Below are 24,186 nucleotides of genomic sequence, written 5' to 3'. Positions count from 1 at the left end.
TGCTACCTTCCTGCCTGTGTGTCTGCTGTTTCCTGTGCATTACGTGACGCCTGCCACCTTTCTGTTCTAAATATTGAACAGGGAACATCAAAAAAACAAGTAGCAACTGAACTCAAGTAACCTCTTGTTCTAAAAGAACACATTATACATTAAGTGGTTTGAGAGCAGTTGATACGCTTTGAAACACATGGCTGGTTAGGCCCTGGGGGTTGCAGAACGAGAGAGGGAGTGACTAACTACACACATGGAGAAGTTCATTCCTTTTCCTCTGTTGGTCTCACTCTCTCTTTCTCCATCTGTTCCTGTCTCCTCACCTTAGACAATGAGACGGTGAGCTCAGAGTTTGCCCCCTGGCCCTATGGTCCCCTCGCGCTGGGTGTGGTGTGAGTAGAGAGTCAGGAATGTAACAGGGCTGGGGCAAACCTCAGCATGTCGGCCACTCGTGACAGTGACTCATTCACATGTGCGAGGTGCGCTAGTGTGGCTGGGTTGTGTCTGTACAGGGACCCATTTCAGCAAGGGATCCTGCACATACAAGCTCAAGAAAAAGCTGTTTTGTTCACCTGATAAGTGTGTTGTAACTTGTTTCATTTGAAGGCTCTGATTTTCAGCCGTCAGGGACAACTCTGGTCATGGCCTTGGTTAAGTACTAAATAAGCAGGGGAGCAGTGTGGCTAATTCAATCAGATGCCCTGCCCTCCGTGGATTTGATGTAATTGTTCCTGCCAAGAGAACAAATGTTGGAATACAGAGTCTGTGTCCTGCCCTTCTAGAAAGCCTGGGTGTGTGCTGTCGGGATACTTTATGCCCTTGGAGTAATACAGCTGTCTCTGAAGAGGAGGAAACACACTCACTCACGCACGCACACACACACACACACACACACACACTGGGTCCGAGAGCCACCCAGTCTTTTTTGGTGCGAGTGGTGTCAAGGTCAGTCTGTCATTAGAGTACCTCAGTAGCAGGCAGCCAGGCAAGATGAGCTCCTCCTTGGACTGTCTCTCCCTGGGGTTATTTCCAGTCAGGAGCTCCTCCCTGGACTGTCTCTCTCTGGGGTTATTTCCAGTCAGGAGCTCCTCCTTGGACTGTCTCTCTGGGGTTATTTCCAGTCAGGAGCTCCTCCTTGGACTGTCTCTCTGGGGTTATTTCCAGTCAGGAGCTCCTCCTTGGACTGTCTCTCTGGGGTTATTTCCAGTCAGGAGCTCCTCCTTGGACTGTCTTTCTCTGGGGTTATTTCCAGTCAGGAGCTCCTCCCTGGACTGTCTCTCTCTGGGGTTATTTCCAGTCAGGAGCTCCTCCTTGGACTGTCTCTCTGGGGTTATTTCCAGTCAGGAGCTCCTCCTTGGACTGTCTCTCTCTGGGGTTATTTCCAGTCAGGAGCTCCTCCCTTGGACTCTCTCTCTGGGGTTATTTCCAGTCAGGAGCTCCTCCCCTGGACTGTCTCTCTCTGGGGTTATTTCCAGTCAGGAGCTCCTCCTTGGACTGTCTCTCTCTGGGGTTATTTCCAGTCAGGAGCTCCTCCCCGGACTGTCTCTCTCTGGGGTTATTTCCAGTCAGGAGCTCCTCCTTGGACTCTCTCTCTGGGGTTATTTCCAGTCAGGTTCTCCTCCTTGGACTCTCTCTCTGGCGTTATTTCCAGTCAGGTTATCCTCCTTGGACTCTCTCTCTGGGGTTATTTCCAGTCAGGAGCTCCTCCTTGGACTGTCTCTCTCTGGGGTTATTTCCAGTCAGGAGCTCCTCCCTGGACTGTCTCTCTCTGGGGTTATTTCCAATCAGGAGCTCCTCCCTGGATTGTCTCTCTCTGGGGTTATTTCCAATCAGGAGCTCCTCCCTGGATTGTCTCTCTGGGGTTATTTCCAGTCAGGTTCTCCTCCTTGGACTGTCTCTCTCTGGGGTTATTTCCAGTCAGGTTCTCCTCCTTGGACTCTCTCTCTGGGGTTATTTCCAGTCAGGTTCTCCTCCTTGGACTGTCTCTCTCTCTGGGGTTATTTCCAGTCAGGTTCTCCTCCTTGGACTCTCTCTGAGGTTATTTCCAGTCAGCATTTAGAACTACCTCTGATGTAGATCTCTGGAACAGCATCACAAACAACCCAAGAATGCCTAAGAACATTTTAGACTAGAGGCAAACCACTCCAGACCCAAGAGCAGTGGAACCGTTGGAATCTTAATGGAATGGTTGGAACATTTGCTCTGTGAACTTATCTTTCAAACTTCTGGTATGCATGTAGCTTACATAATTTGGAACTCATAATCACGTTTTCAAATACATCAAAGTATATAAAAAGGAGGAAGGGAAGCTCTGCTAAGGTACACAATAGTAGATTTTGGTAGACACAAGGTGCTCTTTGGTTAACAAAGTTTAAAAACACCTACGGGTTTCGCCTGCATGGAGTACGCCCTGACGAAGGCCATGCAACCGAAACGCGTCAGAGTTTTAAACTTTGTTTCCATTCCATACAAATAAAGGCCTTTTAATGAAGAGTGCCTTGGTCCTCCTTTCTTTTTGATACATAAAAAGTATATTTCACAAACCCCTGCAGGGTGGTCTGTTGGCAAATGTTTTGGTTTAGTTCTCTTTTTGCTCTTGCTCGCTTTCTTTCGGCTTCAACACCTGTTGTCTATATTGGGCTTTTACAGTAGAAGTGGCCCAAGGCCCAGTTTACCATTAGTGTGCATGCTTTTGCTCCTGAACAGCACTGCATTTTACTCTCATCTTGTGATTCATTATTTTTTTCCAACTAGTCTTTTTGTTGTCTTCAGCCTTTTGTCATTGTTGAGAAGCACTTCATGGTTTCACTTTGTATTGCTTGGATTTGTTTTAGACTGTGACCTTTTGTACTTTTGATTGCTTGAAATAAAATATTTGTCCTCAGAGGCCTTCCGATTGCCTTTATATTGCTGATGACAGTCCTAAAGCCTTTTCCAAACAAGTCATACTGGCTGCTCAAATGATTTAATAGCTTTGTGTCACAGGATTTTGTCATTCGACCTCGGTCTAAAACCTGTCTAACTCCCTAGCCACTTTTACATAATGGAAAAACCTTTTGACTGTTCTAAATGAGAAAAATGAAAATGAAGTCTGCTTCTTTCTCCCTCATCACGCCCAACTAGCATCTCCAAATAGAAGCATCTGTTCAGAGTACAGGCTCCAGTAACCCAATCAGCAAGCCACATCTGCCACCCTAGGGCCATGTCAACACCACGGAGTAGGACACATCATTAAGGAGGTGTGTCCTCCACATCAATCAGAGCCGAGTCGAACACAAGACAGTAGCAGGGAGGGAGGGAGCTGCAGACAGACATGCTAGCTCCCCTCCTCTTTTTGTGTTGCCGTCGGCTACTCATGTAGAAAATGGCTGCTGCAGTTACAGTAGAAAGATACCATTACTAATCTCTTACTGTAAAACAAGGGTCTTTCTTTCAGATGATCTGCTCTACCACATAGACAGAAACAGACTTTTAAGATACATACATGAAGGTAAAGAGCTCCAGGCCAAATACGTTTTGCACCTACACTATATATTCAAAAGTATGTGGACACTCCTTCAAATTAGTGGATTCGGCTATTTCAGCAACACCCTTTGCTGACAGGTGTATAACATCGAGCACACAGCCATGCAATCTCCATAGACAAACATTGGCAGTAGAATGGCCACCTTTCCAACAAGTCTGTTCATAAAATGTCTGCCCTTCTAGAGCTGCCCCTGTCAACTGTAAGTGCTGTTATTGTGAAGTGGAATTGGTAGGCCACACAAGCTCACAGAACGGGACCGCCGTGCTAAAGCGTGTAGCGAGTAAAAAATTGTCTGTCCTTGGTTGCAACACACACTACCGAGTTCCAAACTGCCTCTGGAAGCAATTTCAGCACAAGAACTGTTAGTCGGGAGTTTCATGAAATAGGTTTCCATGGCCGAGTAGCCGCACACAAGCCTAAGATCACCACGCACAATGCCAAGCGTTGGCTGGAGTAGTGTAACGCTCACTGCCATTGGACTCAGGAGCAGTGGAAACTTCTCTGGAGGGATGAATCACGCTGCACCATCTGGCAGTCCAATGGACGAATCTGGGTTTGGCGGATGCCAGGAGAACGCTACCTGCCCCAATGCATAGTGCTAATTGTAAAGTTTGGTGGCGGAGGAATAGTGGTCTGGGGCTTATTTTCATGGTTTGGGCCCCTTAGTTCCAGTGAAGGGAAATCTTCATGCTACACCATACAATGACATTCTAGATTATTCTGTGCTTCCAACTTTGTGGCAACAGTTTGGGGAAGGCCCTTTCCTGTTTCAGCATGACAATGCCCCAGTGCTCAAAGCGCGATCCATTCAGAAAGAGTTTGTCGAGATTGGTGTGGAAGAACTTGATTGACCTGCTCAGAGACCTGACCTCAACCCCATCGAACACCTTTGGGATTAATTGAAACTGACTGGGAGCCAGGCCTAATCGCCCAACATCAGTGTCGACCTCACTAATGCTCTTGTGGCTGAATGGAAGCAAGTCCCCGCAACAATGTTCCAACATCTAGTGGAAAGCCGTCCCAGAAAAGTGGAGGCTGTTATAGCAGCAAAGGGGGACCAACTCCATATTAATATGGAATATGGAATGAGGAATGAGATGAGATGTTCTACAAACAGGTGTCCACATACATTTGGTCGTGTGGTGTATAGAAGATGAACCATAGGATGGCTGGGGGGGTTTCTGTCCTCAAGCAGTTGGTTCTAAGCACAGCTGTATGTTAAACAGTGCTAGCACACACGGTGCAAGAGCTTTCCCGTTGATTCTAAGCATAGCTTTATGTTAAAGTAAGTGCTGCAGTGTTAGCCTATATGGTGAGAGAGCCTCCTCTAACCGCTTGTCATCAGCCACAGACAGACCAGCTGACTGGCATTCAGCACTGAAGGATGTGGCTTTTACAGTCTTTCCAAAGTCAACAGTCGTGTCCACATACGCCCACTGTACGTCATTGAACACCCACTATACTAAGCTAGCTAGCTAGCCGCCCCAAAGGCTACAATTGGTAGCTCCGGACACGTTGCGTGTATTTGGGAATAGTTTTTTTGCGTGTGACTGAGTAAGCTATGCATTCTTCTTACCCATGACATCTATGTTTCCCACATGCATTTTCTATCTTCAGTGTTTATTTCTGTATGAAAAAAATCCTGCCACTGAAGGAGAGAGATGGGTTATTTGGACTAGTCAGTACCTTTCTGTCCCCCTATCTGTTATTCATGCTGCATGTGATAAGGTGGATATGATGTGGACCTGTGAGGAAAACAACAGAGGGCAGACAGCTCCAGCAGTCCGGTGCTTTGTACCGGCACACGGGTAACCTAGAATTAAGGAAACAGGAAACACAGTCGTCCTCCAATCTTACCTTCTTCCTCTCAGGCTGAGGGTCTTGCTATGTGCAGCTGTCTGTCACACTGGACCATGCGCTGGGTGAAGCAGAATGACAGGTAGTCATGTGTTTACACTGGGTCCCTCAATATAACAGACCTGTCAGAGAACTGCAAACAGCCTGGTTGTAACCCCAGGCCGGGGGCTCTATCAATTTGAAGAGTTCTTAGTATAAAGAGGTCTCTAAAATAATTATCATTCATTATAACACACACCGATGCAAGAAGGCACACACACACACACACACACACACACACACACACACACACACACACACACACACACACACACACACACACACACACACACACACACACACACACACACACTTGTGCAATACACTGTAATTAAATAAGGCGGGGTAATTATTGTTTTAGCAGGGTTTGTTTTTATGTATTCAGTTGAGTATTCCACCCTACATTATGGGTTGATAGTGCTATAATAAAACACAGCCTCTTCCTACCGTGATAGACAGGTGTTGATACCTGCCCGTGGGTCTTTTTGTTCTCCTATATTTCTGTGTTGGTTTTTCCTCTGGTTTAGAATAAGAATGGGGGCGAATCAATACAGTAGAGCAGTGTTTCCACTGGAAAATGTGTTAGCTGTGGGGGACAGTTAGTGGTAGCGGGGTCCTCCCACCCCCCCCAAAACAAAATATGTATAAATACTGAAAGCTTGGTTCTTGTGACTTTTTAAAATGAAAAACTCAAATAAACCATCTAAAATATAATTTCCACCCCCAGAAATGAGCTCAATAACATATCAGTAAAATTATTATAGTATACAGTCTGCAATTTAAGGTTGAGTGTTAGCTATAGTGTCAGCTATCTAAAGAAACACAACAGAGACCTTTCTGAAATAATAAAGTTTATCTTGACAAAATTAACAGAGGAACATTTGACTGAACATGAATTAGAGCCCACTAATTCATGTTCATCACAAAAGGAGAGCGTTGGAAATGTCTTTTCAATTTCTGACAAAAGCCTTTGTCAGAGCACTTTATTCTTCTGGGCTTTTGGAAAAAGATTTCCAACGCCCTCCTGTAATTGAGCTCCTTGATGGAGGGGGGGGGGGGGGGGGGTTGTTGATGGAGAGCCGGCTGGATGCTCTCCCTGCAGTCTGTTCCTCAAGTCTGTTTTGACCTGCAATAACAAAAAGTAAAATAAGAGAAGGGAGAGGGACAAAGAAAATCGATCAACTTTCACATTTAAATGTTCTTACTCCTTTCATTGCAGAGAAGTCCCTCTCAAAATTAACAGAATACACTGATATAGTCAGGGGTAGACTGCTCCCACTCATCAAACTGCAAGGCCAGCTTTATCATTGCCGTCAGCATGTTCCAACCCCTAAAATACAGGTGTTTATCCTCTCACTAGAGAACGCAGCCTGAGGTCCCAACACCCCCCCCCCCGAATCTCCAGGGGTTGAAACCTCCGGTCTAGGCTGTCCTGGAGCCCAACAAGATATGGATCCATGACCTAATTAGTTTATCCAACACACATGATGTAACATTGGTTTCATCACAGCATTTGAAAACACACCTCCTCTCTGAACCAAGCCCAGAACTGCTCCCTGGTCTTGATCGTCTCTACCTGGCCTCTCTCTCTCCTCCGCCTCCTTGATGTTGAATGCGCCCAGACCCATTGGGTCGAGGTCCTGGTGGAGTTAGCTCAGAAATAAACACATAATGCTGTAGACTAGTACAGACTAAATATGCACCATTGTTTTTTAGCCCTTAGCCCCTAGCTAGCTAACATTAGTCAAACAAACAAGCTAACGTACCTTTCTTGCAATTTCTCACGCAGGAGCACTCTGAGGTGATTCAAGTGAATTGTGTTTCGCGCCGCAGAGCGTCTGTATCGAGCACTGGTCACTCACGCAACTGGTCACAGGCGCGCTGTGTTTCTTGAGTTGCAGGCTGCCTGCCACAGCTCACAGAGCTAAATAACCTTCAGAACTGTGTTGAACCCAGAATGGATGATCTATTTACTAAGAAAAGAGAATGTGCTTTACAGAACTTTATTGAAACTATGTTTGGTAGAAATATATTATGGTTTCTTTTGGTGTAGCAGGAATGATTCTGCCGTGGTGCAGCGCCACACTTAAATGAACGCAGAGGAAACACTGCAGTAGAGTATCGCAATATAATCTTTGCCGATTTTATATCGATACTGTGACTCCCAAGTATCGATATGTGAAATCCCAAAAATAAAAACCATACTTTGTTTTAGCTAGCGTTAGCTAGCGCTAGTCAGTTATAACTATAGGTTATCCTCCATCTTATTTTTAAATGTTTTAAAGAGTGTGCCAACATGTTTTGAGCACTTTTATCCCCAAAACTGATTTCCTCACACTCTCTCGTCTTTCTGCCGCAGACACATACAGAGCAATATGTTTGGAACATCGAATCACAATCAAATCGCAGTACTGAATTGCAATACATATAGAATCGCAATACATATCGTATCAGCACCTATGTATCGTGATAATATTGTGTCATGAGGTCCCTGGCATTTCCCAGCCCTAGTTTAGAGAGGTCATGTTCTTTGCCATTCTGCTGCGAGCTCTGACAATGTAAAAGTTCAACCTATGTCAATCAAACTATGTGGCTCAAATGTATAGTATAACTGTATTTCCATTTGTCTGTCTTTTTCCAGGGTGAGTGTCTTCTGACGGTGCAGCTTGGTGATGAAGATAATTTGGAGGATGAGGAGGATGTAGAGTTCTACCTGCTGTTTGCTGGCACCAACCAGAGGCACCTGACCAGCACCTTGAGGATCAGCCATGTCACCCTGCAGGCCGTGTGCCCAGGTAAGTCCCACAATGCACCACAGGGCGTAAAGGTCCCAAACATTCCATTGAGCTGGCCAATGGAAAGTACAGTAGTACTGCCACACTGCAGGCCGTCTGTCTTCACAATACTTAGAGTAGTATTGTATCCGTTGCCACACTGTACACCACACATGGCTACTCAAGCTCACGCAATCCCACACACCCGCAGCCCAATGACTTACCATACCACCAGGAGTCCTGGGAATATGACCGGCATTTCTCAAAGTGTTCCAGATTGAAACTAGACTAATAATTCACTCTGAGACAGTCAAACACACACTGCACTTATGGCTAGAGACCTCTAATTGCTGTTGATGTTCAGAGACATTCCATCTTAATGTAACGGATGTCGGAAGTGGAGGAAAACCTGACAAGGCTTTAGAGAAGTAAACACAGATATATTCAGCTCCTGAAAGCCTTGCCCCGAGCGTGCGTGCATATTGACCCTAGGTACTTGTATAAGGACATGTATTTCCACTCCTTTCCCTTAGTATTAAACAGAATGGAATAACTCAATCCTAATCTCTAAAATCCCTTTTACCAAAGTAGTAAACACACCATAGCCTAATAAATACCTCCACAAGCCTTGCTATCATCAGTCAGCCTTACAGTGTGTGTCCGCGTGCCAATCCAGTAAGCCATTTTCCCCCAATGTCGGGATACCTTATCTAGCCGATCTACAGTACGGTTCATCCCTGCTGTCGCAGCGCTAAATTAGGTGGAACTGGATGTGCTGCAGACTGTTTTTAAAGTATTCCCTCTGTGTGGTTTGGTGGCTATGATGTCATCTACATAATATAAAATGACCTCACAGCGTAGCTACGGTACATTTCTTCGTTCCTGTGGAAATAGCCACAGCAACAGCAATCGTGTCGTTGACTTGTTGATATACACACAACTCCACGGCTCAGTGCGGTGCCAGACAATTAGGGAAGACACGGCGTGAAAGTGAAATGAACGTCTGTGCGTTCTGACAGATGGACGGCTAGTTGACGGAGAGGGTCCTAATGAGGCCGGAGGAGGGGAACAGAGCGGGGTGGAAGATTCCAGTGGAATGGCTCCATGTGCGTCCCAAATGGCACCTTATTCTCTATTTACAGTGGTGCACTACTTTGGACCACGGTCCACAGTATAGGCAGTATGGTGCTGTTTGGGACAATCTGACTGTAACACATGCCACTGTGCAGCAGCAGCTCCTTGGCACGGCCTGTGTAATCATTCCAGTGTAGAACACTTAAAGGATTTTGGCCAGTGCATCAAGACCTTCAAATGAAGAAGAGCTTCAGAAAGCTCTGTCATCCTCCTCAGGTGCACTTCTGTCTCCCTCACAGAGCTCTGCCGCCGCCGGTGGTCCCGGCTCTTGTTTTAGTGAAACTGATGGTTGCTAGGACGTTTTTATCAACAGGAATGAAACATTGACTTTTTTTTTTACCCCACGGGACAGTCAGACGAGAGATTGGGTTTTAAACAACATTCTGGTGCTGGACGGTGGTACTGGTTGTGTGTTTGTCCGTTTGTCTGTGTGGCAGATCCGTTTGGATAAACCAAGTCTTTTATAGTTACACGAACGCACGCACACACATACACGCGTACGCACACACCACTCTTCATGGGCAAATAGAGACATTGTACATGGATTTTCAGCTAATGATGTTTGCTTTTTGCTTCCACTGAAATGGGACAAGCCTCTTGGCAGCTGACACAGGAATGTTGCCTTTGTTTATGACTGCTTCTCTGCTACATGTACACCACTCTCCCAGTCTTTGGAAATACATTGTCACAATGTGAGAACTTTGCTCCATAATTATATCTGTCTCAGTCTGGTCATTGGTAGTAAACCATGTTTTCATCCACCGGGTGTTTATGTCTAGGCAGCCTTACCAGAAGATGTCCTAGAGATAAATCCAAAATATATTTTTGTCTGACAGAAAAGTAGTTTTTATATTTAACCGCGGCTTCAGTTATCATCCTGATCACCATGCATGGTCCGTGTAAAAACATGGCTGACATGTGGCATATTGATGATGGCGTGATGGCTAACCCCAGCTCAGATGTATCTGTGTTTGTGTTGTGTGTATGGACGTCAGCAGAGCCATGAATAGGAGTGGGTGGGCCTCCTGAATGTTTGCGTGCTGTCCCCCCTGTCCCCTCAGTCCTGTGGCATGACTAATATGAGCTGTCAATAAAATATGGCTCTCACGTGGCCTTTTGCTGTGGAGTCCATTCATTTTCAGAGCAGGGAGGGACATAGTAAAGGAACAGAACAGTACATCATGTCACTAGGCCATGTCTTAACCCTTTACACTCGTGGGAATTGGCCTATACGTATAGGGCTACATGGAAATGTTTCCTACAGAAGAAATAGGAAAAGCATAGCCATGATAGCAATTGAACGTTTGGGAAAATGATTAGACCAAAGTTGAGGACACAGCAGTTCACCTGACTCAAGACTGAATCCAAACATTACACTGTTGATTTTACATTTACTGTACTTTTCGCCACATTCTGAAAATACTCTGTATACATACAGTTACATGATACGACTATTCCTGGAAAATGTGGGGTCAGTTAAACATAAGACCAAGAAATGCTAAGGGTTTGAGTGAGAGGACTAACTGGTGTCACCACGTGGCTACACAGGCGCACACCTCTCCAAAGTGTGCACAGTTCCAAAGTCATTTAAATGCACTTTTGTGACTCAACATAGAGTCTTCAACAACAGTATAAGGTGCCTATTTTTTTATCTCCTAGCTGTGCCGTTGAGGAACTAGAGCAAGCACACTTGCCACTGTTTTGATTGGAACACAGCCCTGCATCACACACTCACTGTTGTTTACACAGTCCAGAAAATGGCCCATTATAAATGTTCTATTGCCAACATGACCAGCTAAGTTGTAAAATACGATATTACGGTGTTAGGCCTTCACAGGGCAATTCAGAGAAACAGATCGTACTGTTGGTGCGCATGGAAAGGAGTGGTGTACATTCAGGTGGTTGTCTTCTTCACAGTAGACAACCAGGCTCATTCTGTTCAGGACAACCCGGGGTATGACGCCATGTCATCTTGTAACTGTTCATCAAACAGTGATCATAAACGTCGACACTGTAAATGACATGAGTTTTATGATATGGAAATGTGAAGTGTTTGGCTTGCTCGATGACATCAAAGCAGTATTTATTATAATCCTCACCGTCTCATCTTTCAGAATACATCGAGTCCTCTTAATTTACAGCATTTCCCTCACTCAGACAACAAAACATTTGCAAAAGTTGCACTATTACCAGGAGGGATTTTCAAGCCGTATACGGGTACGAGTGTAAAGGGCTAGACACTTTTCATAGATGCTAACAGGTTTTAATGGTTATTACCCCTGTTTGCGACACCTGTAGCTAATGGATATTCCTCTGATTGTGAGAATAGCATATTTACCTGTTGGTTCACAGGCTTCTTCAATAATACACCTTTAAATATAATTAGAATTGTCTGTTGAAAGGTCCACTGGGAGGGAGGGTAGATTCATGTTAGTCCACTCTGAAACCTGTTGACACCAGCCAAGTTATTTGGGCAAGCTAAGTGGTATTTTGCCTGCTCTGTCACTTCTACCCGTATTAGCTGACGAGAGACTTAAACGCTGAATGTTTCCTTTTCATTCCTCTGGGGTTTTTAAAACTATTCATTGTCAAAGAGGGTTTCATGTTTGGACCTTGAGCATCTTAGCAACCAGAGAGGTCACAGAAATCTCACGCCTGCATTGCAGCGGGACAGTGGAGCTTATGCCTCTATTTTTCTGTTCTTTTTTCTAGGCTCAACTGAACTGTATAGGCCGATACACGCTGTAAACTCACCCTGTAAACTCACACTGTAAAGTATTTTTGCATGTCTGAAGCATGTGTATGTACAGTAACAAACTGGTCCCTCAGCCCATGCTTGTATGTAAAAAGTAAACTAACCCCTTCTCCTTCCTAGCCCATGACTGCTCTGAGTCGGTGCAGGTCACGCTGTGCTCGGCGCGGCCCGGCGGCTCCGTGGATCCCGTGGCTGAGGAGCGCTTCCAGTTCGTCCAGGACCTGGCCTTTGACATGGCCCAGTTCCTGGTGAGCGCTGCGGGGCAGGCCGACGGTCTGGAGGGGGCGCTGCTGCTGGACGAGTGCCAGATCCCGCTGCAGGAGTGTGAGCGGCTGGACGACAGCCTCTCCCTGGCCCTTAGACACCTGGCCCTGCCCCAGGGGTGGAGCGTCCTGGGTACCAACATGGGCACACCACCAGGTACCAACCTGGACAACAGCATAGGTGAGTTAGGGATAGGGTCTCCGCTTTGTGCGTCACTGTGGACCTATTTTTGAGTGCTTCTCACGGTGTGGTCTGCTTTATTCCCTCTTAATGTGCCTGTATATTTCATACAGTATGTGCTGCTGTGTTCGGTGCACGCCTCAGTGAGGTAATTAAGTAGACTGAGAAACATTTGTTCCTTTCCTCCCGAGCTGAGAGATGATTTGGCCGGGTTCCCGTTCTACTGAATGAGTAGTGGAGCGCGCCCACCGGGTGGTTCACTAACGATACTCCAGCTCCGCCTCCCGGGCATAAAATCTGCTCCAGCCACTCATGGCCTCCGGAGAAAGAGCCGGTCGTGGTAACGACCAATCAGAGGTCACTTTGTTGCCTTGTGTTTTTTTTGGGGGGGGGTGCTCTGACATTTCAATCCCACTGCAGTGATTCTGTTAATTGGCACACAGGAATCCTGACAGTGAGAGGAGTGAGAGTCTGACCAGAGAGGTCTGCACTAGTGAGGAGAGGAAGGGCTCTATCTGAGAGAGGGAGGTTGCGTAGCCATGATAGCAATTGAACGTTTGGGGAAATGATTAGACCAAAGTTGAGGACACAGCAGTTCACCTGACTCAAGACCTTCACAGGGCAATTCAGAGAAACAGATCGTACTGTTGGTGCGCATGGAAAGGAGTGGTGTACATTCAGGTGGTAGTCTTCTTCACAGTAGACAACCATAGGCTCATTCTGTTCAGGACAACCCGGTGAGAGGTGTGAGAGTCTGACCAGAGAGGTCTGCCTAGTGAGGAGAGGAAGGGCTCTATCTGAGAGAGGGAGGTTGCCATCATGCCCCAGTGTCCCCTGGGATAGCTCCAGTCCTCCCTCCTGATGTTCTTGGCTGGACTCTCCGGCTGAGTTTAGATCCACTTTATTTCCTCCTGTGTGTTTCTGTTTTCTGCTCCTATTGGGTCGTCATAAGTCAGGAACGCAATGTCAGATATGCTAAAAACAAACATTCCCACCCAATGAAGAAGTGGGCAGTAACCAACAGTGTTTATTTGGTCTATTAACCAGAGCCTGGGACTTGTTCTGGAGCTCAAAGGGGATTGTTGGGATACATGTCGGGGGCTCTGGTCACAGCTGACTGATGCTTGTTACATTTGGAGCCTGTACGCCTGTTCTTGTCAGTAGAGTGTTAGTGTGCTCCCACCCCCCCCCCCTCTCTTACTTTCTCTCTCTCACACTTTCTCTCTCTCTCTCACACTCTCTCTCTGCACCGGGAATTAAAGACTGTATGAATTAAGTTTCATACAGTCACAGTAGAGGTCATGAACCCACTTGAGGCAGACCAGACAGACAGACAGCATATTCAGCCACTTGAAAGATCGGTTGGAATGTATGGCCCTATAGAGCCATTTAATAGTACAGGACCCATAGGTCATCATGAAAACTATAGGCTCCTGCAGGTCATTTGGAACACCAAATTGAAGGAAACAGATTTGAACAGGACATTTCTGTTTTCCTTGAGGCATTGTTTTCACTAGACCATTCCGTTTACCACTGCTTACCAATTCTAACCCATCGTCTATAGTTGATTAAGAATGTAAACGCTGGGCTGATTTGATAGTTACAGAAATACTAAATCAGGCCATATGCAGGACTGTTCAGTCATCTTTGCCTCAGGTCCCCTTTGAGTAGTCTGTTGTTGAAACATACGGTCTCATTCCAACTCACTGAAATCTAGAACCCACATGCTTTTTATGCATGTCTGCGTCTAGGCGTCTACTGTCTTTGTATTTTGCTTTGACTGATGACAGATTGTCATACTAACAGAATGTGTTTAATGCTTTAATGTTAGTTACACATTGTGCATGCTGTCAGAATGTGGAGGATGGAGGCCACGCTGAGCCACTGACGGCTGTTATGGCTAGCAGATGTCCTGTTGTGATGTTACCATGTGCCTCTGTCAGGCATAGATAAGAGGAACACAAAAAATGCTGAGCTTAAAGACTGAGAGTGCCCCTCCCCCAGCCTTTTTTAAAATTTTAAATCCTATCAGCCTCTTTAAAGGACTACTTGATCTTGGCCTCTCAGTGAACGATATATCCTATTAAACCTTTTGGGATCTTTAGTATCTCAATGACGTCTGTCCCTTTTTTCTCAGGGATTGAGCTTGTAAGAGCTCAGTGATTTGGCAGAGATATCTGCCCAGCACCAATGTACAGAACTAGCCAACAATGTATGGCGAGCTAGAAACACCTGTCAGATTGACTGGTTTATATGTTTCAAGTGGTTCTAGGCCTGACGTGCACTCAGATGAAAGCATTGCAGTCCTTTATGAGGTGGGACATGTGACTCTGCCTATTTCCTCTGTGCTTCGAAATCTCCTCCGGTTCCACTGTTACCTGAGGCCCCTGATAATATTTGATTCCAAAACTCTCTGATGTTTGAAAAAAGGGGGGGGGGGGTCTGTTAGAATAGATGATCCTGCAGCCAGGTTAAATTCCTCCCCCCAACGGTTGAGTGGGCCAGCTGTGTAATGGCTTCTCCAGCCCTGGCATTTCCTGAAGCTGGTCCCGGGTACCTGGACGACAGGCGGTGAGCCCTGGAACTAGCGGGCCTTAGGTCCAGAGGCTCTCTCTCTCTACTGGCTCTGCTGGCACTGCCCGGCCCCAGTGCCCAGCCCCAGCCAACAACTCATTCTGGTTGAAATAAAGCACAGAGGGCCATTATTATCATGAAAAAATGCAGTAAAACTCCTAAAGGCATATTTTATCCCTTGTCACATCGACTGCCAACACTCTAAATGCCAACAGAGGATCTGCTAGCATTCCAGCGCTTCGCGTAGCAGTTATACTGAGGGTTTGTGGGAAAGAGGCAGCCATGAGAATCCAGCGCTGGTGGAAAATCTGATTTGTTAGGGTCTCTCCCTACTCCTGTAAGTGGCTGTTGGAGTGAATACGCTGAGTCCTACCATAGAATGTGGCTGACAGAGAGGAAATGGCGGCCCATGCTCATATTGTCTCCGTGTTTCTACAAATCAGATGCACTGAACTGAGTCTAGTAGAGGTCAGGACAAGGGTTGATTTTCCTTTTCACATTGGATAGTTTCCCATCAATGTTACAAACCAGCTAACCTGCCATTGTATGCACGTTTTGTATTGTATTGAGTATGTCTGTCAGTGTGATGCAATATAGTACGTGTTTCTTCTTTTAGTTCCTTTTTCTCTGACAGCATTTCACAGGAAAATGAGACAAGAAAACCTTCTACTCTGGTCTGCTCTGATGTGCAGCAGTCATTCAAATGATCTGCTTCAAACATAGACTCCTGGTGTCAGACCTGGTGCAAACGGTGTTAAATTAGCACCCTCAGCTCCGCTACGACTTAATCCCCAACTCCTCAGTACCGGATTACGTTTCTAGTAGGACTCATTTTTGTGCAACACCTCTTTTTATGGGGGCTCCAAATTGGTTTGTTGAATTCCCAGTGGGCCGTTGAAACCAGGGCAGTCTCTTTCCCAGCCTCTCATTAACCAAAGTAGAACAATCCTCCCACTGTGTGTCCTCGTACTGCTGGGATAGTAATGGCGACCGCCCGGTCGACAAGGCTCTCTGCTCTCAGAATAGAGCCTTCTGTAACATTGCAGATAATCTCCTAATACACCATTGTGAGTTGTCTTGCGTTGGGAGAAAGTCTCCATACGACTTAATTACCCACACTGAAATGGGACTGTAGCTGTATGGTTTGTAGTAAAAGACACACCTCCATGTCAGGCCTTCCTGCTGGTTCAGTGTGTATTGAAGCAGAGGATCAGCAGTCTGACCAGTGGGAGGGGTGAGAGGGAAATAGGGGGCGGGGTTATTAGACACATGACTCAGACAGGACGGTGGGTCACACAGGTTAGGAGGGCGGGACTCTGACAGGGCAATCACTTCAGGCTTATAGCAAAGGTGGGAGGAGTTAGGGAGAGGGGAGAGAGGGAGGCGCTCGGCCCGTGCATGCCTGAAAATGCACTTAGGGATTTACACGTGAACATACTGCACTGCCAAACAGGTTACTGATCACAGAGTGGCAGAGTAAACACGTCGGCTATTAAGCAGAAGCTGGAGTGTTGTTGGATGCCTGCTGGCAGCACATCGTTGCATGTGTGCCGTGTTCTAGTGAGAGGACTGGAACTGTTGACCGTCGCTGAGCCCAGTGTAAACCTCCCTCCCTCCCTCCCTGTCGTGTCCAGCTGAGCCCAGTCCACACGAGACCCTCCTGCACTTTGCAGCTCGGCGTGGGCTGCGGAAGGTGGCCTTGTTCCTGCTCCAGCAGCCAGGAGGTAGAGAGGCTCTCAGACTGCCCAACAAGCAGGGCTCTACACCAGTCAGCGTGGCAGAGAAGAGGGGCCACGACCAGCTACAGCAGCTCTTCACTGGGTAAGTACTCACCTGAGTCCCATCCTATATACTTCACACAGGGCCTACATATGAACAACCTTTACTACAGTAGTGATAACCTTCAGATACACGATTATTATGCTTCTATAGGAGTAAGCTAGCTAGCCAGTCATTTCTACTACCTCGGGGACGTGTGAAAGAAAAGCAGAAACCGTGTCTTCATAATATATTCTGCTGTTTTCAGAATGTTATCTGTGAATGAAATGCACAACCCTCTCCACAGCATTTAATTGCTCTCAACATGGTCACGTCGTTAGGTAGCTCTTCGCCGCCCTTTTCGTTAACACATACCCTTGCATTCCTACAGATGAATAGGCAAGAATTTCAAGCGAGCTCATTAGGATTTGGGATCCAAACCAGCGAGAGGTGTCTTTATGTAACCGTGGGAATGGGAACAGCTCTGGTTAGTTAGGAGCTGGGGATGTTGAAATGTGTTTGGAGTGTTTGGGGAACACAGAGACAAGCAGACAGACCAAGGATGACCTCTGCAGCTTCGCTCCGAACTGCTGCTGTCAGCACAGAGTCCAACGCTATATGCACTTTGTTAAGTACGTCAAGCCAGACCAGTATGGCTCGTCTTCCTGGGACAAAAATCACAAAATGTACCAAGCTGGCGCCTCACGATGGCATACATTTGACGTCCGTTTAAAAAAAAAAATGTACTGTTTTAGAATCAGGAGGGACAGCTCGTATGCTACTCTGTGTTCTCACAGGCTGTACCAGCTGTATGGGATTGGTTACCAGTGCTCTCAAACATCTGAGCTATAAAATAACACAAGAAAAAAAATTACCCAGCCAACATTTTGGTTTCAAAACTAGACCAATGTTAACTCAGCAGCCCCAGTAGGTTACTTCTCCCAAACACAGATGACAGATTTACCACTGAAAAAGTCGTAGTGAAGATGGTGGGAAACAGTTGTTTCATGGAACTACTATACAAACTGCATTTCCAGTTTATCTAATAGAGATAATTTGCTCCCAGCCACAGCCTCAACTAGCACCTCACCAAACGAGTTTGCTTACCTGCTTACCATCAGTGTCGTCCGTGACACAGTGGTGATTTGTTCTCCATCTGAGCGCATACGGTTGACCTCATTACAGAGTTCACCAGAGGTCACTTATCACTCTCTATGACATTGAGGTTCAGATGTCACCCAGTCCCCGACAGGGACCTGCGTGGAACAGTTGTGACCGGGTCATAGGGACACTCTCAGGCACCAACACTGCATGGTGTCTCTCTGTCTGCGTCACACAGACTGCTTTGCTGTCCCCTGGGTCAACGGTCTCTGTCGGGTCTCTTTCGGCCTGGTTTGGTGGCTTTGACACCCGATCACCGTCAGAGCGAGAGAGCAGCACTGGCGGGAGCTCCTCAGAGGCACTGTGTGTGTTACAGAGGAGAACAAAGCAACTGTTTTCACTAGACTAGACCAGGGATTTCTCCTTACCCACTCTTCCTCGTCTGAATGTAGCAGTTAGACCAGTCACATAGACACCAACCCATGTTCATCTCTCTAATGTTGCTTGGTGTAGTTGGGGAGGCTGTTGTTCGGTGTAGTTTTCGGGAGTGTATTTAAAGATTCCTGAAATGAGTTAAGCTGGGAGTGGAGAGATTGAGTCACCTGGCTTCTGACGTTAAATGCTCTGAGACAGGATTAGTTCAGGTCAGGGACAGCCGGCGGTTTATTTGGCACAGGAGAACAGTTAGGTGTCATGGCTGAATCCCAACAGCATAGTTGTGTACATTCCACCCGCTGGCTGTAGAAATAAGCTGGTTAGGTCATATACCATTAATAAAGGAATAAAAAAATACAAAATTATAGTACAGTTATCTTCATGGCAACTGTGTGTTGTTAAAAGCTCTCTCCCCTGGCTCCTGAGATTGAGGCTGGGTCCTGGCTGCATTCAGGTTCCCTACTCAGGTCCCACAACGTGGCTCTGTTCTGTTCTTCCCCCGTGCCGTGTCCTGCCTTTCATTCCCCAGTGAATGATGTTAGGGGGTTGCCATGGAGACCCATTCAGCCCTGTGCTGGCACCGAGCGCCAAGAGGCAGGTGAGAACAGCCTCTGATCTCATCGCTCCTGCAGACCAAGGCTCAAATACTATTTCCAACCATTGAGTATTTGCTCTAGCCTGCTTGGAGTGGGATATGGAGCAGGGTTTTGGAACTATTCTATTGGTCCGTTAAGCCAGGCAAGCTCAATCAAGCACGGCATAAAGTATTGGAAATGATTTCAAATGGTATTTGAACCCAGGTCTGCACTCCTGTCCCAGGGGCTGCATGGGGCTAGAGGGGTACGATCTTACTCATCCCATCCATTTACTGCATGACTCCCTCATGCCCTTTGTTTCCATCAGATTGTTTTGGATTTGTGTCCTTCTCACCGGAGCTTACCAATGGTGACATCATCACCCCTGAGTCGATTAGAGTCAGTTCCACTCATTGTGAGTAGAACAGATGACTCAACCCAGGCAGAGAGAGACTCACACCCAGAGCCAGCTCAACAGGACAGTACACTACTAAAGTCCCTCCCAGGATGTTGCCATTACAAGAGGCGTTTAGAATAGGTTCATGCAGAAAACGTCATTTTAGCACGGCTATGATTGATCTCTTTGTTTTTTGTTCCTCTTTGTAACTCAGTAGAACTGGTTTCACTGGTGGAGGAGATTAGAAAGGGAGAAGTGGTGTTTACTTTTTCAATTCCACCGATATCATAGAACAATTCATTAAATACCAGTTCTCTGATTGAGATAGAAGTAGCAATGAAGCTGACCAGCTTGGTGGTGAGGTCGGCGGTGGAATGGTGAAAGGTTGGTCTCCGGTGCCTACCCTGGGAATAAACCTGTGGGTCACAATAGTTGATATAATATGGGCGTAGGTAGTGCTGCTGAATGCTGAGTCAATGCTGAGTGCTTTGGCTACCTCCGCTCTGACCAGGTGTGTTCTGTTTGTGTTGAGCAGGGTTGACACCTCGCCGGACACCCGGATAAAGGCAGAGGAGAGGCAGTGTTACCCAGGAGGCCGAGCGCTGCAGCACCACCCTAGACTGAACACCTACACCCTGACGGTGGACACGGAGCCAGGGAAAACTCCGCCCAGCCTGCAGGGAGAGGTGGAGGAGCTACAGAAACTCATCCGCTCACACAGAGACAACAAGGTGAGCTATAGAAGTCTGCATTTAACTCCGTCTGCTTTCAACTCTGTCTGCTGTCTCACTTTGTTGCTTTGAACTATGACTTACTTGCCGTATTCTCATACACTAAGTCATCTCAGAACCCAGAATCAAATCTTCTGGCCAGCTAGCTAGCCTATTGTAAGTTACCTGTGGGTTTTGTTTGCTCTGAACTTTTTGTGCATGTCTTATCTTGACATGAAGTGTCAATTATTCAATTATTCACCCTGCATTTCTGTTTGTACTGTAGGGAGATCATGTGTTCCAGCAGCAGTCACCAGACGAGCTAAACAGTACAGCAGGATCCAGCGACATCAGCAACACGTCAGCGCACATAGCTTTACACCCCCAACACAGCCATGCCCACCTCGCGGGAGGGGCGTGGCCTTGTCCGAACGGCCAGCCAGAGGAAGGGGAGGCGGGCCCTGCTCAGGCAGCAGTAACGGACTCTGTGAAGGCGTTAGATAAAAGAAGTGAAGCTGCAGCACAGCGGCGGAAGAGGGAGGGTGAGACTCAAGCTTTCAGCACACCGTCCTGTGGAAACCAGCAGGAGGAAGCTGATAGAGAGAGGACAGGCGTAATCACTGCCAGGCAGAGCAGCAAGGCAGGGCGCCGTAAAAGGAACAAGGAAGAGAGAGAGAAGAGGAGAGCAGAGACTGAGACGGGCGATAAGGCTGCTGCTTTTCCGACGACGGTTACGCCAGCCATGGGCCACGCACAGTCCCAGGAACACCCGGAACACCCGGAAGCCAAGCATTGGCCCCTGGAGACTGGGGAGAGGAGTACAGGCAACAGCAGTAGCAGCTGTGGGGACACGAGGGCTCAAAAGACTATGGAAAGGCAGGGGGAGCCTAACAACATCGAGGAGATGGATTGTAGAGCACCCTGGGCTCAGATAGTGGCTGGGGCTCCTGTGGAGAACGGGCAGCACGGCAGACATGGCGGCGAGCTGGAGGTGGAGTACGCGGAAGCCGCCTCTGAATGTACTCTGCAGACAATGACAGGAGCTGTGAGCCGCCATCAGGCACAGGCTGCACAGTCACAAGACCCCGAACAAAGACAGGAAATCACCACAGCGCTGACGAGTTATTCTGAGGAGCAGGATTTGGCCAATAACAGGAGCCAGACCCGGGGGTCTGAGACTGAAAGAGGTGGTGATTGTAGCGGTACACACGAGAGAAAGAGAGAGGCAGGAAACCCCGGCCAACAGACTAACTGTAGCACTGAGTCAGCCAACAGCCGAAGTGGAGAGACTGACACAAACAGCATGAAGCAGAGCCCCAGTATGACAGAGGGAGAAAGCGAGAGCAGCCGTTCACACGGACCCAGTAGCGTTACAGCACCAGAGCCCAGTGAGCAGGTCCTGGATCAGACGGCGGAGGGCACAGTGGAGGTAGTGGTACCACCACCACAGCATAACCAGAACGGTGCCCACAGCCAGGGCCACGAGGCTGGGCAGGAATGGGAGGAACAGGCGTCCACCGACCCAGCCAGAAGGACAGCTGAGGTTGTAGAGAGGCCGAGCGTAGAGAAGTGGACCATGGGGCCACAACACTCTGATGATGTCACAGACCTCACACCCTCTTGTGAGGAGGAGGAACTCGTCCAGTCGGATAGTTGCTCCGCAGACAAACTGTCTGAAGAGGGGACAGTCACAGGAGAGGAGACCCCTGCAAAGAAGAAGGTGTCTGTACAGTGGGCATCGTTAGAAGAGGCAGACTCTCTGCTGTGTAGGGAGGAGATAGCAGCTACAGCTGTAGCAGTGGTGGCCATAGCAGTAGCAGCTGCTGTAGCAAACATAGAACAAGGCAACTCCAACTCAATGCTGGAGGCAAGCCGTGTACCGGAGGCTGTTGACAGCCAGAGTGAGCATCAGACTGGACCCAAAGACACTGCACCAAGGTCAGCGGTCACTGTGTCTGAGGCCACTGAGACCCTTACCTTGGACGGGGGTCCTATTGTCTCACCTGGAGAGTTACAGGGGGATGTGATGGACAAGAACCCCTCAAAGGGAGAGGATGAGCCTCATCTTCTACAAGGAGAGGAGAGCAGTGACGTATCCGAAGCCAGACCTGGGAATGAGAATGAAGTTGAGGCCAGACTAGCAGGCCTGAGTCTGACCCAGGGAGAGAGTGTAGAAGCCAGCAGAGAGTGTGGAGACTCCCACCCTCAGACAGACATGTTGTTACATGATGAAAGGGCTGTGGACAGACACAGCGATGAGGTCATCACATCCTCCTCCACTATCTCCCCAGAGAGATCCTCAGAGCTGACACATCAGGAGGCTATTCCAGAGAGAGCGGCCACACCTGCAGATTTACATACAGCCAGTGACTCTGACAGTGGTACGGGCCAGAGTCCAGAGCTGACTTCCCTCTCGGAGCTAGACAGTAAAACAGGCCCGGGTGAGGAGAAGCACAGCTTCTCAGTGGAAGTAGACAGTGGATTGTCCTTGGGCCTGCAGTCCCCAGACACACTGGCCAGCCTGGATGGAGTGAGTGAGAGAATGCTGGATACTAAAGTGGAGTGTTCTGAAGCTTTGAGACCACTTGACAATTCTGTGAAAGGTAAGGCCACACAATGATAAAACAATGGTAACTGCCCATGGCCCTTTTATAGCTTGATGTTGCTATGCTTTTGCTTTGCTCAGGATTCATAAGTAGGCATTTCACAGTAAGGTCTATAGACCTGTTGTATTCGGCACATGTGACAAATACACTTTGATTTGATGAGTTAGTAGAGTTGGGACGAAAAAATGAAAGTTGCAGACATCGACACTGCCTTCTTCCTACCGAAGCATTTCGCTTATGTCGGGGATTTCGCTACACAACGCTCCTGTGGATTGTTCTAAAACCATTATTTGGTCAACGGTAATAGCCTATGCATTATGTCGACTCATGTTCTGAAAGTATCTGTCCAAGTTCAGCTGTCGGAGGAGGGGAGAAGCTCAGGCATATGACCGTTACTCAAAATGCAATTGCGGGAAAAATACCGTTTTCAAAAGCAGCTACTGTTGTTCCTCCCACAAGGAAACTGGTTAGGGGATTGTGGATCTGTTTCCGTCCGTTAGTACGTTAGCCACAGACAACATCTCAGACAACACAGGGCCGATTTTGTTAAAATTTAGGTGAATGACGTGTCGTGCCATAGAGAGCCGGCATTTACAAAATGATACTGCTTGGCCGGGGGGGGGCTGCATCATTCGTGGGAGATAACATGTTTACTGTTGTTGATTTATCATTATCGCCAAAGAATTTTCAATTTAGCCATTTTTTTGGTTCATATCATCCAGCTGCACTAGTTAGTACAAGCTCAAATTCAAGTAGATTTGGGTCATGAGGAAAATCTGAAGCTCACTTTTCATGTACATAAACCCGTTACTATATATCCTCTACTTTATATCCCAGCTGCTAAATTCAGGCCTGGTGTGCATTTTTGGCGTCTTTCTTAACTGCACCGTCTTTTCTGTGTGAGCACACTGTCGTATGATTCTGAGCATGTGACCATTAGTTCAGCTATGCCTGAGCTTTTACTGTTGCTAAAAGGGGATAGGCTGTCATTTGTCATGGCATTCTGTGGAGGTTGAACCACAGAATATTTACCTCAAAACAGAATGTAGATTATATTGAAATGTAACTTTTAACACATTTTGTCAGCTATACCATGTAAATTATAGAAGCTTGATTTTCAGGAGTAACATTATATGAGACTCTCTGGCTAGGCTTGGGCAGTATCCTGATTGTCATACCTTCATACAGACCTTGTGCCATACCGGGATATTCCGTAATACCAGCACTGAACAAAAGGGGCTTTATTTTCAAACAACACTTAGGCGTCTGTATTCTGAAGGTTAGCAATGCTAACAAGTACATGTAAAAGTACATAGAGGATGCTAACTAAATGCTAACGAGCGCAATGTGAACATTTTATACAGTCTCTGACCTAAACTATTTGCAGGACAGACATCCCAACGCATAAAGTTTTACAATGAGATCAGAAATGCTACTCGCAGTTTACTCCAAGCACAAAACAAATATTAGACAGCAAGGCTCTTGATCCAGGAGGGGATTTTCTGCTGTT

At 47.1% G+C, this 24,186-nt stretch overlaps 1 protein-coding gene across 6 annotated transcripts in view; it reads left to right on the top strand.

Annotated features, from left to right (window-relative positions):
* Positions 1–24,186, top strand: part of LOC129862634 (A-kinase anchor protein 13-like) — a 98,064-nt gene that overhangs the window by 24,232 nt on the left and 49,646 nt on the right. For all 6 annotated transcript variants that reach the window (XM_055934483.1, XM_055934481.1, XM_055934478.1 and 3 more), the window contains exons 3-7: positions 8,055–8,208; positions 12,197–12,520; positions 16,729–16,915; positions 19,896–20,091; positions 20,357–22,673. In XM_055934483.1, coding sequence (XP_055790458.1) covers positions 8,055–8,208; positions 12,197–12,520; positions 16,729–16,915; positions 19,896–20,091; positions 20,357–22,673 — 3,178 coding nt within the window. The remainder of the gene's footprint in view (positions 1–8,054; positions 8,209–12,196; positions 12,521–16,728; positions 16,916–19,895; positions 20,092–20,356; positions 22,674–24,186) is intronic.

Source organism: Salvelinus fontinalis, chromosome 9, assembly GCF_029448725.1.
Source record: "Salvelinus fontinalis isolate EN_2023a chromosome 9, ASM2944872v1, whole genome shotgun sequence".
Lineage (NCBI taxonomy): Eukaryota > Metazoa > Chordata > Actinopteri > Salmoniformes > Salmonidae > Salvelinus > Salvelinus fontinalis.
This window is presented reverse-complemented; position numbering and strand designations above follow the sequence as displayed.